The 20,882-nt window shown below is 40.3% G+C and overlaps 1 protein-coding gene across 2 annotated transcripts; it reads left to right on the plus strand.

Moving 5' to 3' along the window:
- Positions 1-5,072: 5,072 nt before the first annotated feature.
- phaf1 (phagosome assembly factor 1) lies at positions 5,073-16,614 on the plus strand. 2 transcript variants are annotated; one of them, XM_071505807.1, is made up of 16 exons: positions 5,073-6,348; positions 6,561-6,643; positions 7,366-7,449; positions 7,872-7,915; positions 8,257-8,336; positions 8,436-8,530; positions 10,118-10,215; positions 10,743-10,855; positions 11,930-12,063; positions 12,363-12,446; positions 13,511-13,593; positions 13,783-13,826; positions 13,966-14,012; positions 14,834-14,892; positions 15,104-15,176; positions 15,649-16,614. In XM_071505807.1, the coding sequence occupies exons 1-16, from the start codon at positions 6,285-6,287 to the stop codon at positions 15,742-15,744; spliced, it is 1,281 nt and encodes a 426-aa protein (XP_071361908.1). In that variant the 5' UTR covers positions 5,073-6,284; the 3' UTR covers positions 15,745-16,614. The 2 variants fall into 2 exon arrangements, with proteins under 2 accessions (XP_071361908.1, XP_071361916.1); XM_071505815.1 differs by having other exon boundaries at positions 5,089-6,348; positions 10,151-10,215.
- Positions 16,615-20,882: the final 4,268 nt, after the last annotated feature.

Genomic DNA, 20,882 nt, shown 5'->3' on the forward strand with positions numbered 1-20,882 from the left:
ATGCCTTCAGTGTGAGCATTATAATCAATAGATCTGGGAGTGTGTTACTTACAGCATTAACAATGGCTGCCAGTTTAGCATGACAGTCAGTCAATAATCACAATACAAGGACACATCACAATGGAAGCAGCTAAATGAAATCCAGCAATTAGTCATTTTATTATTTACATCCCTGCTTTTTACGATTGAGACATGTTGAAATGTCTTCTGTGGAAAAAGGCCCATTTGAAATGATCTGGCTCCCGTTAAAATGCAATAAATCTGAATATGAAATGAAACTTTCTGGAATAAACAATGACACTTTTTTTTTTTTTTTTTTGTCCAGCCATGGATGAAGTTGGAGATACATTACATTCAAGAAATATTTGGGTAATGTAGTCCGCTTTGAGCTCCACACATGAAATCATATTCTCTACCCTTGTATTGTGGTGGCGGCAGAAGAAGATATATCTCAAAAGTAGGATGAATAAACGTAATAAACTTATCTGCAAGCATAGATTCCATCTTTCTCCCACCAGGAAAAGAAGCCCACCGAGATTAACTAAACTAAGCTTTGACCACAAGGGCTAAACTTAACCCAATCACAAGCTCACAACCAACAGAGAGAAGAGCTGTTTTGCGAGATCTCGCGAGAGTGTGTTGCTGAGACAGAGACAGGTCTGAATAAAGTAAATTTCCTCCTGGTCTGTCGGTCTATAAAATGTCATTTTGATGTCAAAATGTTCGGAAGATCCGTGGCTTGTGAAAAATGGATCTAATCCTCGTTTCGGTGACTATGGGGAGAAAGAATCGGTCATAATCTGTGATCACGTTCACTTCTCTCATTGGAATAGATGGACTCAGACCTGCCGCTGGTCTTCTAAAGGGCGGGAGGTGAAGAAACCCCAGGGACACAGTTACAGGACATAATTGAAAATGGACAATTATAATACATCCATGATTATAATACATCCATGAAATGAACTGTCTCCTTTCTCCATTGTGTCTGACATAAGTGTTGTTCCTTTTGAGGCCGGCAGCAGGTGCCTAGCAACGGTACGTCACTGTCGCTATAAGGGGGCGGGGCTTAAGAATTCCAGACTGTGATCTGAGTCAGTGCTGTGATGCGTCACGGAATGCCTTTGATGTTGGAATGACGTAGTTGACCTAAACGTATAAATAGTCCCGCCAACAACAGCCAGTCTTCATTTCTGCTAGTGATCAACTGGGACCCGTTCGTGAAAACCAAACCAAGGAGTTTATCAAACACAAACACTCACAATGGACAGAAGAGAATCTTCAGAGACAGTGGTGATGCCGCTGATCACAGAGGAAACTGTTCGCCCTGTCATTGAATCCTTCCTCACAAGGATGACAGTGGAACAGTGGGCATTATTACAGTCAGGTACCCCTGATGTTACAACAAAAGTCATTTTGGCAGACCTGCTTTTGGATATAATTTCCATCATTACAAAAATCGTGGTGACAGCCCTTCGGGGACACAATGAATTAGTGACGGAGGAGTGTGTTCAGTCCAGTCTGGGCAACACATTCTCACAAAGTTTTGCTGAGGCGCTGGATATTACAGACCAAGTCCAGTGTGTGAGCTCTGACCGACTGTCGGTCATGATTGGGAAAGAGGTCACAGACAGTGTTAACGCCGCCCTCTCTAGTAACATGCCATCTGCCGAGTCTTCACCACACCATGTCACGCCATCGCGCAAACTCAACAAGATGGTTCGTCTTGCCTGCAAAACGTTAAAAGAATTTGCAGCTAAAATGAAAGTGTGCAAAGCACCTTCAACCACAGGAAGCCAGACCACCTCCATACAGACAATACTTAGCAAGGAGGTGAACGCAGTCACAGAAGCTCTTATGGTAGAAGTTCCCCACTCTGACTCTGAGCTGCTGCAGGTTGAATCTTCTCTAGAGATTCAAAGTCTTGCAGAGAACATTGTCAAGTCAAGTCTTAAAGAAACTGAGAGTTTGAAAGACAAACAGTGCTCAGGTCCAAGTCCCACATCCCAAAAGAGGCACAAAATGTCTCTGAAAGGACTGAAGACTAAGATGAAGAACTTTTTTGCAAAGAGGTTTGTCAGCGCATCCATTCGCCGGATAGTGGCCCAACTTAAAGCTATGTTCCACCAGGACTCCAAAGTGGAGAGCAGAGAGTCAATCCAGTCACTCGTGGCTAGTATTGAGTCTCTGCTTCTGACAGAAGACGGGGAAAAACAAACAGGTGGAAATGAGGCCCATGCATTGCAGAGATTCAAAGAACTTTCACCTGATACAGTCCTGATATTTACAAAAGAGCTTAGTGATTTGCTCTATAGTCACCTGAAAGATGGGGCTGCGCCAGAGATTGTTCCAAGGCCAACTCAGTTACATGCTAATGAGTATCTTGACATACAGGGCAAAGTGGTTTGCTTCCTGGCACTGATTAGCTGGTGGCTGAATACTCAGGCTGCCCCCCACAGTCACAGGGTGACACTCGCTTTAATGGACATTGAGCCGTTGGCAGCATCACAGCTCCCAGAAGAGACAGCACCTTTGACAACTGCTGCCTCAGTTTGTGAGGAGATACACGTTGAACGTGCGCAGGATGCACAGGCAGAAAAAAACAAAATGTCTGTCCGGGTTCTTGTGGAGAAACTGGTCACTCGCACATTCAACAAGGCAAAAGTTATCTTTACGAAAGACTCAGAGGCCATCATTCAGCATCTGTTCAAAAAGACATGGGCCGAAGTCGAAGGCACAGATTTTCATATCAGCGCAGACACTGTTCAATCCCTTGACAAGACAGTTTTCAAGGAGCTGTGTAAAAGATGGAGCAATGCAGAGATGGTGCTGATCTCCATGAGGTTACAGGAACCAGAACTTCAACAGTGCATCGCTTCTTCATTCAAGAGACACCTGACAGCACCCAGACAGCCTAACGCCATCTCCAGATTCTTCTCCTCTGTGAGGAAAGGTATGTCCACCATCTTCAAACGTAGAAATAATGTCGCTGTCATTTAGATGACATGTAATATTCATCTTGATGGAAAACATTTTCTGCCATTTCTCTTTTTTCCTTCAAGGTGAATATTACGAATAGCTCCTCTCTCCTCTCTCCTCTCTCCTCTCTCCTCTCTCCTTTCTCCTTTCTCCTCTCTCCTCTCTCCTCTCTCCTTTCTCCTTTCTCCTCTCTCCTTTCTCCTTTCTCCTCTCTCTATAGATTGACCAGGTCCTGCCTCACATCCAGGGTACATCCCCTGAATGTGAGGCAGGACTTGGTCAATCTATACCCCCCTCTCCCCTTTCCCCCTGTGGGTTTCCTCCAGGTGCTCTGGTTTCTTCCCACATTCTTCAAAACCATTACATAAATAAAAAAAAAACAAACAAAAAAACATTTTCAACTCAGACTGAATTCCTGCTGTATCAGCTATACCCTCATGTATTACAGTACAATGAAAACTGTGTGTCCTGTTGTAACAGTGTTTGTTCATATTAAAATCACTTGGATCAGCATTGAAATCATAGTCATGACCCAAAATAGTTAGTAGGTAAGTTATATTTTGGGATTTTATGTTAATGTATGTTTGCTCATTTGCCTCACCCAATTCATTTTTAGATGAAACTGTTCACTTTTTAGAGCCCCCCCCCCCCCCCCCCCCCCCCCCCCCCCCGTTAGCATTATGGCTTTTTGTAAGAAGTTCACTCCAGCTTCATTCAAACAAAACTGATGTTTCACAAGTGAAAGTTTCAGAGTTTCATACCACCAGGTTCAACCAATAAAAATCTACATTTCAAGCAGAACCCTGGTTTAGCTGAGAGTTTGTGTTATAAGCATGTAAGGAAAACTTTTTTAAATTAATCAAATGTTTAAACAGGTGAAACTTGAAGAAACCTTGTGAAGGAGCACACAACAACAGACCCCCTTCCTGGACTGAGAGGTGTCAGATGGGAAGTATGGCAAAATTAAGACCAGGGCCTGTTTTAATCAGAACAACTTAGGATCCGTCCTTGAATTTTGTGTGAAGGACAATCAATTATACGGAGGATCAATCAGAACAATCAATACTGGAGACGCTGGGTGCAAGGAGATTCCTCTGAAAATGCTTTGGCGCCTTTTCTCTTTCCTTGCACAAGAAATTACTCCTGGCAAAGGTCATATAAATGTAGTGGGGGAAAAAATTAGAAAAGAAAAACCTGGTGGCTTATGGTCTTAACCCTCTTTAAAGAGTTCTGTAAGTCTGTGAACTAAATGTACCAAGACACAGCTGCTAAGCGTGATTTCTTCATCCAGGAGCAAAATTAGACTCTTCATAGAAAGATACTGCTGTTACCAGTTCAGAAGTATTAGTCTTACAAACTCTTTCATGTGTAAAGAAGATTTGACAGATTGATTTTGAAATTATTATCACTGAAAAAGTTTTAAATAAACAAGCCTGCTGTGATTTAATTGTACTGAGCATGTTTTTTACCCTCTGCCTCACAGGACACTTTGATGAAATCGTATTATCAGTGTTATTAAAAGTGACACAAGACACATAAGGAAAGCACAAACTCTGATTTCTATCTCTAGGTCTTTAATTGTCAAAGTTGTTTTGACAGCAACACTTCAACATATCTTTTATTTATGTTGTTGATTAAAGCTAATATAGACATAGTCTTGCAATTAATTACAATTTATGACACTAGAAAGATGTATAAAAAATGTAATGAATGGATGGATTAAATTAAGTACACAATTCGCACAACTAAAAACAAAATACAGGTGCTGAATCTCCAGTGCAACAGAATTTTTAGTAATAAATTACAGTAGAAATGTAGAAATGTGCAGCCAGAAGCCTGTTGCGGTCAGGTAGGCGGTGTAGGTGGGTGTGCTTAGTGTCCTCGACTCCTCCGCCAGCTCCACCCTCTTTTCCAAATATGGTTTCTTCTGGCTCCAGAAAACCAAGATGGCGACATCCAGTAAGCCAAACTCGAGTCTTCGTAACGGCAGTTCACAAACCAATGGGTGACAGAGGGTTGCCACTTGGTCAGCTGACCCCGACGTCATCACGTCCAGTGAGAACCTGCGCCGTACACAGGAAGTCGAATTATCAGCTGATCCCGCTGGCTGTTGTTGATGCCCGAAGTTGCTGTTGTTTGGACACTGTGTTGCTCTTATCTGCTCCGGACATAGAAGACGCATTAAACCCGAGAAAGGGACACGGTGGGCATTTACCGGCTGACGAGTTCATGAGTAACAAGGGAAGCGTCTCATCGCGACGACTTTGAATTTGCGCACCAGCAACAGAAGAAGCTAGCTCTGAAGCTTGAACCCTCGGTGGAAGGAAGAAAGAAAAACAGCAGAGGCAGCCGACGGCTTTGCGTGCTTTCTTTGTTTATGTCGTGCCAGTCTGGACCGCAGTATTTGTTTTAATTTCCTGCGTCTTGAAATTAGTTTTTTTTCCCCCGCATACCCGTAATTTATATTTATACTTACTTACCAGTGCACGAAAAGGGCAGGTAGCTCACCAGCTAACGTTAGCCCATAGCGCAAAGAAACAGTCTTGTTGTCAAGCTTTGATGCTTTCGTAACCGCCCGACAGTGACAGATAACGACAGCTAACAGTGGGAACAGTCTGGTTATTGCCGTGCCTCTGTATTTTTTAGCTGTTTGTCACTGGATCAGGTGCTCTGCTTGGTCTGTTGGATACACAGGACCCTGTAGCCAAACAAGCTGGTGTTCAGTTGATAAATTGGAGCAAGTGTGATCTATATGCTTGTTTGTTCTTGACTTCGATCTAAGTAAATTCACGTTGGAGTTTTTTCATTATCGATTTTTAAACCACACAGACAAGCAGTTGGTTAACTGACAGCTGGCCTTGTGCGTTTTAGTGGTGCTGACAGGTTGCGTAATTTGTTTGTGTGCAAGCTGTCAGCCTCTGCAGGGTAACCTGTTAGATTGTAATTTAAAACGTATGTATTTCGTTAGGCCTTAGGTGAACAGTCTTAGGTGGCTTTGTGGATATCATTTTAAATATTTGACACGTTTTATCATCGTTCTTTGGTACCGATTTAATGTCAAGTCCATATGACATGTGATAAAGAGGTCACTTTTTACTGTACCTTGTAGAAAACGAAGCTGCTTGATGATCACACTCAAGAAATTTGTAGCTGTAGAAAAATAAGAAGAGTTATGAATTAAAGTAACTATCTGAAACTATTGTGACAGAGTACTGTAATCAGGGAAAGTCCAGCAAAGAGAAAGGGTCCCTCATAGGGTCCCACTGTGTCTTGAGGTGAGGTGAGCTGCCCCCCGCCACTACTTGCCAATGCTGGATCTGGAGGTGGTCCCTGAGAGATCACTTGGAAATGAGCAATGGGAATTCGCCTTAGGTGGGCATTACAATATTTTGAAAGAATGTAATGAGCACATATCATTTGGAGAAAGAGAAACAGACTATGATCCATCCATTAATGCTAGACACCACATTTAAAGTTATTTTCCTTGCATGTTAGTTTTACTGTTTACTGTTGAGGCCTAAGTCTAAGTGAAAAATATTGTTGCTTTCCTTCATTTGTGTGTGTTTGCATGTCTGTGATTTCAGGGATGCCATTGGCCCAGGCCATCTCTATTCTGCAGAAACACTGCCGCATCATCAAAAATGTCCAGGTGCTATACAGTGAACAGGTAAGATGGTTAAACTATTATGTGTGCGCTCTCTCTCACTCTCTCATACACACAAAGTTAATCAGCTTTTGTAAGAATCCCCTTTAGGTCACCAGTACAAGTTTTGCAAGATGTTTTGGGGCTTTCCAATGTGGCAGTAGTAATTCCTGTTGTTTTATAACAATATTCTCAGTTAAGTTACCATATATTATTTTATCACAATTATCTTGGCATTGCTGTGTTTGTGAGCTGCTAAGAGATAAGAAATGCTAAACAAATGTTTGAGGTAATCAGAGATGAAAAGTTTATATTTCAACAATAAAATGTCCAGATTAGTACATATCTTTGTCACAATTCTTTAAAAATCTGGGATCTTTGTTAAAAAGAAAATAGTTGATGGTATGTGTGTATGTGAAATGGGGATACCAGCAAATATATCTTTATCTGATTATTTTGAACTTGAAATATCAGCCTAAAAAATTGCAGCTTCAATCAGACTTGATTTAAATTCCTTCTCTAGATTCAATAGATAGCTATTAAAAATTAATCAGTGAGGTTGTTATTGTAACACAATCACTCAGTTGAGAGATATATATGCAATCTTAGTATTGGTGTGTGTCCCATTTCCTTTAAGTCATCTTCAAAAGCAACTGATTCCGATTGTGTGCCTATTTGCATATCTGTGTATGACATGTTCCCCCTGCCTATCTTTTAATTCATTAGTTTGTTTATCTGCCCTCCAGACACCACTCAGCCATGACCTCATACTGAACTTGACTCAGGATGGGATTAAACTGCTGTTTGATGCCACAAATCAGAGACTCAAGGTGAAAATTGTTGACTTTAACTGGTGGGCAATATGAAAGAAAAACTGTCAAGGAGCAGGGGAACCAGTGTGTGTGTTGCCACTGAGACTCAAACTCAAAGACACTTGAAGAGAGAGAGTGTTTCCAGTTCCAAAAACATTTTAAAGCAACAACTCTTTCATAAGGTATTTATTACTATATATAATAATAAATATAAGAGAGGAATGGTAACAGAGATTGAGTGAACTTTGAGTTGCACACTGGATGTGAGAGGGCTGTGGTAATTCTCCACAGTTCATTAGCAATAGCAGCTTACCACAGCTGAAAGTGTCGCTCCCACTCTTACCTCTAGATAATTATCAAAGATATTTAGACTCCCCTGACCTTGTTTTATGACATTAAACTAACCATTTGTTTTCCCTTTTCCTCCCTGTGCGTGACAGGTGATCGAAGTGTACGACCTGAGCAAAGTCAAGTTGAAATACTGGTGAGTAGAAATATGAAGTTGAAGGAGTTCACAAACCTGTTGAACAGCTGATTTGCCCACAGTGGAAACCACGTGAGACTCTCAGCTGTTATTGTTATATGTTACATTATATGTTGCCACGGAGACTACTTTGAACTATTACTATAGAACTACTATAAATCATAGCGCCTCACAGACAGGCTTGCAGCTGCTTACTGAATGGAGTTTGCCAGCATTAGTATGTGTGTAGGATTGTCTTTATTTCAGTAGAGTCCACTGGAAATACCTCCTCCTCTAATGTAGTAAAGCCTGTATAAATGTTAATAGATTTAACACGACTCTGTGTGTGTATTGTGTTTCAGTGGAGTCCATTTCAACTCTCAGGCCATTGCCCCCACAATAGAGCAAATAGACCAGTCATTTGGAGCTACGCACCCTGGAGGTACCTGACAAAACAAAACACGCTTACAAATGATCCAACATTTTGATCTTACTTTTCTCTTTTTACTAAATGTTGTCCTCTTCGCCCGTCTTCCTCCAGTTTACAATGCTGCAGAGCAGTTGTTCCATCTCAACTTTCGAGGACTGTCCTTCTCCTTCCAACTGGACTCTTGGAATGAAGCTCCAAAATACGAGGTGAGAACATTTTCATTGATTTGCTTGTCCAGCCAGTTAAAGAAGAGCTGAGTGGTCGTTTCTTCACATCCCAGAGGAATAAAGCCAGCCTTGTGAATTTAAGTGATTACCCTTCATACAGACAGTCGGAGGTCAAGCCCTGTGTTTGCTTTGAGCACGTCCCGTCAGCTTGATGCTGTTTCATTGTGATGATCAATATTTAGAGGCTGAATTAAGATACCAAATGCATGTTGCTGCTTGTTTAATTTGGGGAACAGAAGTTTTTTTTTTTTTGCTTGGATGACTGTGATCCAAAATGCTTAGAGATGTGATCCTCATCACACTTCAGGATGCAAAACCTTTCTGGCAGATTTTCTGAAGCATTGAGGGGAAGTACAGTACAACAGGTCTCAAAACACAGTAACAGTTCAGATTTTCACGATAATATGACATAGTCAGATTTTCACACAATCTGCAACCTGCATGTTCTTACATACTGCTGGATATAGAGAAGGGTTCGATTTGTGCCTTCGTGGCTTTGTTTTTGAAGTGAGGTTTGTATAATTAGACAGAGTCTCTTGTGGATGCTTTACTGCAGCTGTGGATGTCTTGGGTGGTGCATATCATGAACCACCTGCTCCGATATAAACCCTACAGTTATGTCTTTACTGTTCCCTTTAACATGTTTAATTCACCTCAGCTGACTTCATATTCCATTGACAAGTTTTTTGCAGAGTATCATTTTTTTATTTAGCTGTTTGGCTTTGGCTACGACATCTTACTGCAACATATCGGTGCTATTATAGTATTGATTGTTTCATTAATCTTCCTGAGCTGCATGCTGAAGTGGTTGAATGGTTTTGTTTGATCCACAGGGGCAACAGCTCGTGCTTGCTTGTTGTTTATAGTTGTGTGCATGTACTGACATGGTAGTTTCAGCTTCTAGTGTGAGATATAATATTTGCATTTCTTTGTTTAAATCTCAACACTCAGCTGTACACTCACTTCCTGTTTGTCATGAGTGTGTCTGACGACGAATGGATGTCTGAGATTCTGAGATGTACAGAAACGTTTTCAGATACAGCCGGCACGGTGTAGAAACCTTACAATGCTGAATGCTTTTTTATTTTTATGCAAATTTCTTAAAACCTCCAAGCTTTTGCTCTAAATTAATATAAGAATTAACCATCTGCAGCCGTTTTGCATGTCTGTTGCCTCAGTGCTAATGAAATACACAAAAAATCAGCACATAAATAAAGCTGAGACACAAAGAATGTTGGTTAGATGTTGGACCCCCCTCAGATTAAATGTTCTTATCTGATAGAGACCTAAATTGGATTAAAATGCAATGTCCCCAATCCTTTCCATAGTGGACATGGTGGAGTTTTTCCCACTGGAACACAGGCATTTAGATCAGTCAGTGTGTTATGTAACACTTCACTCCTCTGTGCTTTATCATCTTTTATCACACTTCTGTACCTTTCAAGATAGCATTCTGTCAAAATACCTGTTTGTTTTACTGTGACATCCTAATATGCCTGTTATTTTGGACACACAAACACAATGTATTCCAGTCCTGTACTACTCCCAGTTGTTTTGCCTTGGCAGCCTAACTTTGCCCTGGGTTTGGCCTCCCTGCAGATTCCACACGGGGCTATGGTCAAGAGGATGCACATCTACACTGGCAACAACCTGCAGGAAACAAGGTACATACACACACACACGGAGATGCACGAGCTAAATGTTACTCAAAGTGAACATATAAGTAGCGAAGGCTGCACAATGTTTAACATAAAATAGAAAATAATAGAAACCGTTTAGATGATTTTAATCCCATATGGTGATACATATGAGTGTTTATAAGCAGTAGATGATTGTTGATTTATGGCTATTAAGTTGATAAGCCAGCTACAGGCTTGACAGGACGTTGTTGTCCATAGGCTGGTTTTGTTGTTGTTGTTATTGTGTGTGTGTGTGTGTGTGTGTTTGTATAAAGGTTTTATAGGAAATTTGGTGCATATTGGATTGTAAGAACAATTGTAATGATAAAGCTCCTATGAGGCTGAGAAAACAACAACAGTGCTTGAGGTCCTAATTTCCTTTATTCATATGTGATATTTCCTACACACTGACAAATGTGTGGAAAACAAATACATCAGCAACAAGAGGCACAAATACATAACCTCAGAATTAAGAAAGCCCAGTCATAACGCTCTCCTCTCTGTGTCCTCAGAGCTCCGGCAATGCCGTTGGCTTGTTTCCTTGGCAACATCTATGCAGAGTGTGTGGATGTCCTGAGAGATCGGGCAGGGCCTCTAGGGCTCAAACTCCGCCTTCTCACTGCAGGTAATATATGTTTCTGTGTCTGTGTGTCTGAGAGTATATTTAGCAAGGATTGAAGTACTGCAAGATTTATGATTCATGAGAAGAATCAATGTTCCAAATTATTTTCCTTAATTTTTTATGTAGCCCTTTCAAAGACAAACACAAGTTAGCCATAGGTACCTGGCTGAAACATGTGTATCTACACTCACTGAGCACTTTATTAGAAACACCTGCACACCTGCTTAATCGTGCAGTTATCCAGTCAGCCAAACATGTGGCAGCGGTGAAATGCATCAAATCATGCAGACACAGGTCAGGAGCTTCAGTTTACCTTCACATCAAACGTCAGAGTGAGATGAAAATGTCATCATCAACATAGACCAAAATCTCAATGGAATCAAAGAGAGGTCCTACCCAGTATTAGTATGGTGTTCCTAATAAAGTGCTCGTTGAGTGTAGATGTATGGTAAAAATTTTAAAAAATACAAAAAATGTATTTCCTTTTTGCTCCTAAAGGTGGGTGAGGTACCTAATGTATCTAAATATTGACAGTATACAGTGTACATTTTGCATAATTACAGAGATTTGTACAAAAGTGTAGTACAAGTACAGTAATAGTAATAATGACGGTAACATTAACACAAAAATAAAAATTATGTATAATTAAAGTTTAGAGTATAAAATTTAGAGTTCAAAGTGACGAATAAATGAATCAATAAAAAATAAGTAGAATGGAAATAAAACAAGGTAACCCAACATAACATAACCCAATAAGATAACAAACCCCCACCCATCCTCTTTCACACACACACACACACACACACACACACAAACACAAACACCATTAGCCATTTCCCCAGCGTGGCTGACTGTGGCTGTGGTGCGATCACACACCAACAATACAAACAGACTCAAGAGGAAAAAGCTAAACAGGCAGACATACAGACATACTGTACATGCATGGGTGGGCAGATGCATTCTGGGATTAGTTTGTGGCTTTATTCAAACTGCCCACAGTTTCATTTTAACTGCTGTTCTCTGACACGCTGTTTTCTTGTCATTTATCTCTTGTTTTTTTGTAATGTGCGAGTGCAGGTTGTGGTCCTGGTGGTATGACTGATTCTAAAGTGAGGTCCCTAGAGAGGAGCATCTACTTTGGGGATTCCTGTCAGGATGTACTGGGTGCTCTGGGCTCACCACATAAAGTCTTCTACAAGTCTGAGGACAAGGTAGGAACTCTTTAACTGTTGTTAGAATTATTATATATCTTCATTATAAGATCTTGTCTTCTATCACTCTGGCAGTTCAGTTGTCAGGATGATCATGATTTGTTTAAACCAAGACTCATTTAGCATGTTGGTTGTTAACTTTTTAATCAAATGTGTCCAGTTGTCAATATTTTCATCTCTCAAATGTGACATCACCACACATTGTCATATTCAATTTAATATTTTCTAACTGGCTTTAAAGAAAACATGTACAAATAAATAAAAAATCCTGTATTGCTGTGAATTCTTGTTAATTTTAGATGAAGATCCACTCTCCATCGCCTCACAAGCAGGTTCCTTCCAAATGTAATGACTACTTCTTCAACTACTTCACCCTTGGAGTGGTACGTAAGCTCAGCCTAGACTTACTTGTGTGTGTGCGTGTGTGTGTGTGTGTTTAACAGATCACTAAGGATACAAGGTTCAAACAGTGAGAGAGCTCCAATTCATTCAGTCAAACATTTACTGTGAGGTGGAGGCAAATATCTGAAGAAGAAACAAGTCTTTATTTAAAACTTTAATTACCTGAGAGATTGTTTTACTCAAACTTTGAATGCACAAAACATTTAGTGGTTTGTTTGTTTTTTTCAGTGTTTGTGTGTGTGTGTATATTTACATACTTTTGTGTCTGTGTTTTATATTGTTGTATGCATATAGTTGTTTTCTGGGTGTTTGTACTAGTACTAGTTGTAGCTGTTTTAAAGCCATAGACCAAGTTGGGAAGCCTGGGTGAGGTGAACAAATGGACTCACTTGAGCTTGTTTGATGTAATTTAGAAATTAAGTAATATTAATCATCCCTGCAGTTGTGCAGGGGTTTCTATTTTTCTGGTCACTCAGCGTGCGGCGTGTTTTCAGTTGTATCACATAGAAATGTCCTCTCATGGACCCATTGGCCAAGAGGTTGGGTGGCGCGTACCACACGAGCGCAGATGCTCTTAGCAGGCGAGTCACTGGATCGACTCCCAACTGGATCGACTCCCAACTGGCCTGACTCTTTCCTGCATGTCATTCCTCCCCGCTCTGTCCCTTTCCTGTCACTCTCTACTGTCCTGTCAAATAATGGCAAAAATGCCCAAAAAATATCTTGCTATGTCTGTGACTTTGACATAAAATACTTTCAGCCAGTGACCCTATTACTATGTTTATTTATTTCCCAGGCCTGTTTGGACCATCTGGGCTGGGAAAGTAAACAAGATGCAGATGCATCTGCAGCCACTGTTTAGATGCTCTGAACAAGAAGCCTGAGCTGCACAGTTCCCTCATAAGAATGGGTGTGGGGCTGTAGTCCCGCCTCTATCTGCATTTACTCACCGCCTGTTTGCAGTAGATAGGACTGTAGAGAGCTGGTCTGATTAAACACACGGCGTAGCAGCCATCTTCATGATTGTGTTTTTTTTATTTTTCAGGATATCCTATTTGACTCAACAAATCACCTGGTTAAGAAGTTTGTCCTCCATACCAACTACCCTGGACATTACAACTTCAATATGTAAATATTTTGGTGTCTAGGCAGCTTGTTTGTTTGTCTGTGTTTTTATTTATTTATGTTTCCTTGACCCATAGTTTTATTTTGCCTCCCTGTCTCCACAGTAGTTGACAATATTTCTCTATTTTTACCTCAGCCATTGTAGCGTTTCTGTTTTAAACGCTTTTGATTGTGTTTCCTCTGTCATCACAGATATCATCGATGTGACTTTAAGATTCCACTAGTCATCAAAAAAGGTGAGACGTTTTTCAGTCACAAATTCATCTCATCAAATATGAGGCTTTCATGTCCAAAATAAATACCATGATTGTTTTTTCTTAATCCTTCTTTGATTTGTGCCTGTTTCTCTGTTTTTGTCTCACTGCATTTTTGAAGGAGCTGATTCTCAGACAGAGGACTGCATCTTAACCACCTACAGTAAGGTCAGTTATGGACAGAACTGATAATAACTGGTATATTTTGCCAGGGTTGTTCTAATTTCACAAGCTGGCGCTGTGGTAGCAGTGACCTGACATGGTCTCCCAGCTTTGTGTCTTTTTCAGTGAGTGCAGCTTTCTAATTTAGGATGTGGCACCTCTTCATTTGGGATTAAAGAGTTGTGAATTTTCAGTTCTTCAGTTTCTTCTTCAGTTCTTCTCTGGCATTACTACTTCTAAAACCTCTAAAATCTCTACATCACAAGTAAACCTTTTGTTTCATGCCATAAATATATGTAGTTTTCGTCCTTTTATAATGTGTTATAGGCTAGCCAAACATTTCTTGAATGTGTTAAGGTGTTTAATTCCAGTCTGTAGTTGTTTGGGTTGTTACTGTTTGGTATCTCCAGCAGGTAATTTTTGGACCCCAGGTAATCACTGGACCCATACCTGTGAATCTAGAGACTACTTCAATTTCAGTTTTGTTGGAGTTGGATAATATAACTAATTTAACTGTTGTATGTTGTAGCTGCTGAGTTTTGTAGCAGTAGTTTTATGTTACCCCAGAGGAAGTAATGTAAAAGTCCTGGGATTTCACTTTTATCCACTGACACTGAATTATCCCTGATTTTACTTTGAGAAAATCCACAGTTGTCTATCTGACTGTCACTGGAAACACCAGTAACAGTATTTTTATGTTCTTTTAACACTATCATCTTGAAACTGATACAACCACAGACCCCTAATTATTTACCAATCAACATTTTTCATCCACTCAAATAAATGTTTCTCTTGAATAATCTGTTGACTTTTTGTTTCTCTCTCAGTGGGATCAGATTCAGGAACTGCTCGGTCATCCGATGGAGAAACCTGTAGTGCTCCACAGGTAAAGTACACACACATGCTCCTGCATATGCACAGATATTGTAATATAGATCACATTACTGCTGTTTCCCACATAAGTCTAGGGAATATTTCAGTGCTGTTGTTGGTTTGCAAATACAACATTCACACTTCAAAGTTTCTGTGTCAAGCTTTACCAGATATTTGGTACAGTAACCAGATGAGTATCATTGTTATATGTTTGTGTTTGGCAGGTCCTCGTCAGCCAATAACACCAACCCATTTGGATCTACCTTCTGTTTTGGACTGCAGAGGATGATCTTTGAGGTCAGAACACTTTCATGTCTCTCTAGGTTTAGCTAGTCTTGGCAATGTATGCACAGCCTTATTTAAAATATAGAACATAGATTGTTTGAAGGGCTATAATACACTGAATAAGAAATCTGTAACCGCTCTCCATATTTACTGAGATACAGCAGCTGGAGCACGTGGAGCAGACATACAAATTTGTATGTGATCAGTTTTATCTGAAATTAGTTTAATTTTGACCTTTTGCAGGGGGTAAAAGAAACAGGTTTTTACTCAGTTAATGCTCCTGGCATCACAGATTCAGACAGGACTTAAATTCCAGATACACACTTAAGCTAACTGGGGATTTTGGCTGCTCTTCCTCAGTTTGATTGAAACTGAGGTTTTAAACCAAAAACCATGAAAATGGACATTTTGTTTGAACACAGTATTTCGGATTATTTTAACTCCATACCTTTGTAACACTTGCTGTGTGTTTTCCTCTTCCCAGGTGATGCAGAATAACCACATAGCATCAGTGACCCTCTACGGTGCTCCTCGGACCACCAGTCAAGCCCGACCTGAGTCCAGTAGTAGTTCCCACTGAACAAGTAACGAGAACCACATCCCATTCTGGCCTGTCCTGAATCTAGTACCTCTACTGACTGAACTTCTAACCCAGAGCTAGATGCTAACCCAGAACAACAAAGCTCAGATGCTAAACATTGAGCAGAAACAAAACAAGAACCCAAGATAACTTAAAAATCACACCTGACATGACTCAGCTTTTCCTAGCGGCTGATGTATTCTTCCAATCAGACACACCCAGCCGACACAGTCAACCCAACTCTGAATATCCCAGGACACCCAGAATGGTTGCAGTGCTGGAACGTTGATGCTTTGAAATCAAACCAATGAAATTATTTCTTGGTTGTGTGGTAATAAAACGGCGGTGCTGCAAACTGATGTGGTGAAGAAATCTGCATTCTGGTAGAGCTCAGCTGTTTCCTGTCTCCATCCTGTGACTGCATCCGCCCAGACCACAGAAGAAGAGTTTGTCCAGACTGTAGTTTTGACTGCATGTTTCCACCAGTATGATGCACTAGCAGCCTTTAACCTCCATAACATTGTGGTGGTGAGACAACTAGCATCTGAATTCATCTGCCGCAAATCTGTTAACGTTTAATATCAGAGCTGGAGTTGTGAAGTTCACATGGGTGCCACTGGAAACTGCTGTGGCCCAGGTCTTCAAACAAACTTTGGCTTGACCCGCTGATTATACATCAACCAACCACACTGCCAGCCCAACCAGTACCGCCTGTCTTCCTGCCTCAGCTTCAGAACCAGACCCAACTGGCTCAGTCAAAACCTAAACACATCCACACTGCAAGAACCAAATCAGCCCAGGCCAACCAAGAGACATCGGAGCCAAACACACTGAGAGCCGCAGAGGACTGTAACCAAAAAAAGAAAAAAACACAAGAATCCACATTTTGTTGTTCAAGAGAGGAACCAAACACACTCAGGGTGTGGAGAGAGACGTGGCCCCGAAGATGAGCTGCTCCGTGGCCAGAGCAGTCAAACAAGATGTGAATCCTCTTCAAGCAGAATGATCCAAACGTCTTACATCACCTGCCTCCTCATCTTCCTACTTGTCCTTCAACTTTGTTCAGTGGTGCCCTCACACACACACACACACACACACACACACACACACACATAACAGCAGTGAGCATTTTACTATGCTGTTGCTTGCAGCTCTGGACATTAGCGTCACACACTCGCATAAATGAGTATCTGCATGTGTTAGGCTGCTGATCTTGAAATATTTACGTTATAAGACTTTAATTCAAGCACACATTGCACTCATTCACAGCATTTCAATCCCTTCACTACCGCATCCACATGTATTTCTAATACACAAAAGCTGGCTCATCCTTTTATTTTTTTAGCCTTCTAAGCGCTACACAGATATGGAAACACGCAGGCATGACACAAGAATTTGCATGAACTTGGTAGACATTGTTGAACGGGAGGAGACTAATACTACAAGCACAAACTGGCGAACCTGTTGTGTTCATCTGATCCTGCATGTTGTGAGGGGCATAGACTCGGCACACAGTTTCTCTGTTTCTCTCTGCCCTCCTTCACTCATTCACAGCATGACCATTTTTTATTGTGCTCTGTGTTTTTAAAATCCATTTTTACATTTGCACTAATACACACCTTTTTACTTGACTGGTTGATTCCCTATGCTCAGAGATGGATTTGGTTAGACATTTGGAGAGAGAGTGGTGTGTGTGCATGTGTGAATGTGTGAATGAATGTGTGTTTTTATCCATACGTTTGGACAGAGGAGAGGTCCTCCTATTGTGCATGGTGTTTGCAGTCAGAGCCTCTGTTACATTCTTCTCTTTCTTCATCTCTACATGTGACTGATGCATCGCAGCTCATCCCTCAGCAGTGTCTGCATTTATTTCTTTGTTGAATTGCCAAATGCTATAGCCAAAGACGTTTCAGGATGACTTTTGTTTGATCTGCAGATGCTATCACTGTAATCTTTCGTCCGAACCTTTCCTACGGAGAGAGCCATGCTTTTGGCTGTCGCCTTTCTCTTGCATCAAATTCATTGCTGTGGTAAAGCCTCTAAATTCAGCTCCTGGTTTCTCTAACTGCTGACAGTAATTACACAAGACACAAATAGCTGACTTGTGTCTGTGTTTTGAAACCAATCAGCCTGTCTTTCATCTCAGTTCGGTTACAGCAAAGAGACACATTAACGGGAGTAACAGCTAGTGTCGTCCCTATCATGAGCGTCTCTCGAACAGTGGTTATTGTTGTCATTCTGTCATTCCTTCATCATAATATATTGCTGCAGTTTGCATCTCCCTCCTTATGTGTAAATTTAAGTTTTTTTTTGTTTTTTTAATGTACAAGCAACTGAATAAACTGTGTATTAATTTTAATACACATATTCTCTTTTTTGTCCCTTGATACAAATGCCATTTGTTTGTATTTTTTCACAGTTGCTGAATTTCTGATTGTTTGTATCTACATGTATGAAGGCATCAGGGTTGAAGTCAGGGCCCGTGTACATGACGTCATGTGGAAAGTGCTGACCAGAGATAAATTAGTATTTGTTGATTATTAAAAGCAGTTGGTTGCCTGCAGAGAGTAGTGGGGGGGGGGTTGCAAAAACTGAACATTAAAAAAAACAAAAAAACGGGTAAGATCTTTTGTTTTGAGGTAGCATTGTAGAAAGCAGTTTTAAGCAAGTTTTGACACTGATACTTGCTTCAGGGTGTGTGATTTTACTTTCTTTATGTTTTCATTACTAGGATCTTGTAAACAACCCCGCTGAGTGAATTGATTCATTGATTCATTTTATCCCTCACTGAAACCAGAGGGCATCTCAACTGTGAGTCAGCTGTGCTTTAAACCAGATTTTCAATAATCAAAAAAAAAAGAATAGAATGGAACTTTCTCATTATAATATCAAAAGATAACAAAATTTTAGATTAATTAGAAGTTCTAATCACCGGTAAACTTTTTTTTTTTTTTTAAATCACTAATAGTCTTTATTTACAGTACCTTGTTTATTGACACAGCATGGCTCTGACCTTTAGGATTCAAAGAGCAGATGAAGAAACAGATTTCTATGCTGTGTAAAGTTATTTCTCAGAGCAGCCAAACTCGTCATTGCATTTTTTAATGTATTCAGGCCCTCAATGCGTATGAGTTGATGTTGATGTACAAAAGCTGTAAATAGTTGTGTGCTCTTATTCTGGTGTCTTCTTTGCGTGATCTCAATGGCTTGGTACAGACGCAACTGACTCAGGCCCTAGCTAAGTAGCTTAATATTTCCTTCTCGACTCTGATTACATTTAAGTCTCAGAAGGAGGCATCATCTGCTTACAACTGACTCATTAACAGTCACTGGAAAGTTTTTTTGTTTTTTGTTTTTTTTCTTTTAAAATTCCAGACCACTCAGTATTGAAACCTTTTTCACTTGTAATGCTGAGGCTGCAAGTACACAGATGTGTTAGGTGTCAATAGATCACCCTGCTTCAGCTCTTCTCCCGTCAGGTGTTTGATCCACTTAAAATACGAAGCTCCATTTGCACAGGCAGAGAAAACAATAACCCGTCTTCACATTTGGACTGGAAGAGAGCTCTGATAAGAGATGTTTTTGTACAGTGGATAGAATCCGATTTAAAGTCTAGCTTTGGCATGTTGCTAGATTTTACATCCATCTGTTGACATGAAAAAAAATCTCTCTTTGGCTGCAGCTTTCTTGTAGCCAAACTTCCGTTATCAAGTGAGGTGATGTGGTTTCTGGTGCCAGGAGAGATGGATGTTCCACTCCTTGCTTTTCTGATACAGGGACCTCTGAGTTGAATAGGGAAACAGATGTAATATAACTGTCATGAAAGCTATATTCAAACATTTTACTACCACTTGCTTTTGTGCAAGCAAAAATGAGAAATCTAGGAGAAAAAAACAACACAAAACTGTTGAACATTGTGCCTCATCTCCCACCGAGCCTGTCCTTGACTTTTGTCTCTATCTCCTTTATTGGAAACTCCTTGTATATACAATTTGAGAATGCATATGAACTGCATCATTGTACAGTATGTATGTCACTGAGCATTATCAACAAGCTATCATGGTATTATGACTGTCTCAGTCCTTTCAGTTTTCCTGGTACCTGCAGAAAATGGCAGGTTGGGTTGGGTTTCCTAAAATGAGGATGGCTTTTCAGGTTTTTTGTTTTTTTTGTTTTTTTTTTCCACCCAATCTCAATGTTTTGTTTTTGAACTGTTTCTCTGTTTTATTTGGTGTGTGTGTGTTTATAACTACATTAAAAGCCCAGAACAATGTGTAAATGCTCCCAACCCATAAAAGCTCATCAGAGTTATTGCGGAAAATTAGTTTAGAAATGCAATTCTGCCACAAAACAAACAAACAAACAAAAAAACTTGCTGTCCAAAAACACAAATGTGTGTTTACGGAGGATTTTAATTAAAACCTTAGGGACCACCATTATTTGGCTCCCTCCATCCTCTGCTAAATTTGAATAAATTGGTAATTTCCCAAAAGATCTCAGGGCTAACTCAAGCACTGGAAGCAGTTGAGTAAAAGACGATAAGAAAAGGGAAAAAAAAACAAAAAAACAAGCAGTAGACGCAGCAGTGAGTGAAGCAAATCAAGAGGCTTCTTTGGAGCAATGTACATAAATGTCCAATTATAACAGGAAACTTAGCCCAGCACAACACACACATTAGATGTTGACAGAGGAAGAAGAGTGATTCTATGCATGAACCCTGCTTTGGTAAGCCCAGCCCAGCGCCATCGACGGTCATTGCTGTGATGATGCATTGTTAATGGGAGAGATGGAGAGAGGAGCTATGGGGTGCCAGGTAGTTAATCTCACCCAAACTCAGGTGGACATATCACAGCCTTGTTTTTCTTGCATTTGTAAGATAGAAAAACAAGTGATTAAACCGGAGGTCTGTGTGGCTTTTCGATTAAATCTGTTTTTCTTTTTTTTTTTAATTTCACTTAGTGGGGGAAAGAGTGATTGTGATAATCAGATTGTTGTGATTTGTAATGGACAGCTTCAGTTCAGTTTAATGTTAACCTCATTAATGCTTTGCTTTGTCATATGTCCTGTTGCCCATCTCCCTTACTCCCCTTAGATTTTTTTTTTTGAGGACTCCATACATTTTAAGCCCATTTCTGGAA

This window comes from Trachinotus anak, unplaced genomic scaffold (genome assembly GCF_046630095.1).
Source record: "Trachinotus anak isolate AG129_WGS33_773 ecotype Australia unplaced genomic scaffold, CSIRO_AGI_Tana_v1 ptg000002l, whole genome shotgun sequence".
Taxonomy (NCBI): domain Eukaryota; kingdom Metazoa; phylum Chordata; class Actinopteri; order Carangiformes; family Carangidae; genus Trachinotus; species Trachinotus anak.

Excerpts from the sequence above, each read along its gene's own strand:
- phaf1 (XM_071505807.1), top strand. The coding sequence starts at position 6,285 with ATGCTGGATCTGGAGGTGGTCCCTGAGAGATCACTTGGAAATGAGCAA. Across the intron at positions 6,644-7,365 it reads AGGTGCTATACAGTGAACAG|ACACCACTCAGCCATGACCT; the intron begins GTAAGATGGTTA and ends TCTGCCCTCCAG. Across the intron at positions 12,064-12,362 it reads TCTACAAGTCTGAGGACAAG|ATGAAGATCCACTCTCCATC; the intron begins GTAGGAACTCTT and ends TGTTAATTTTAG.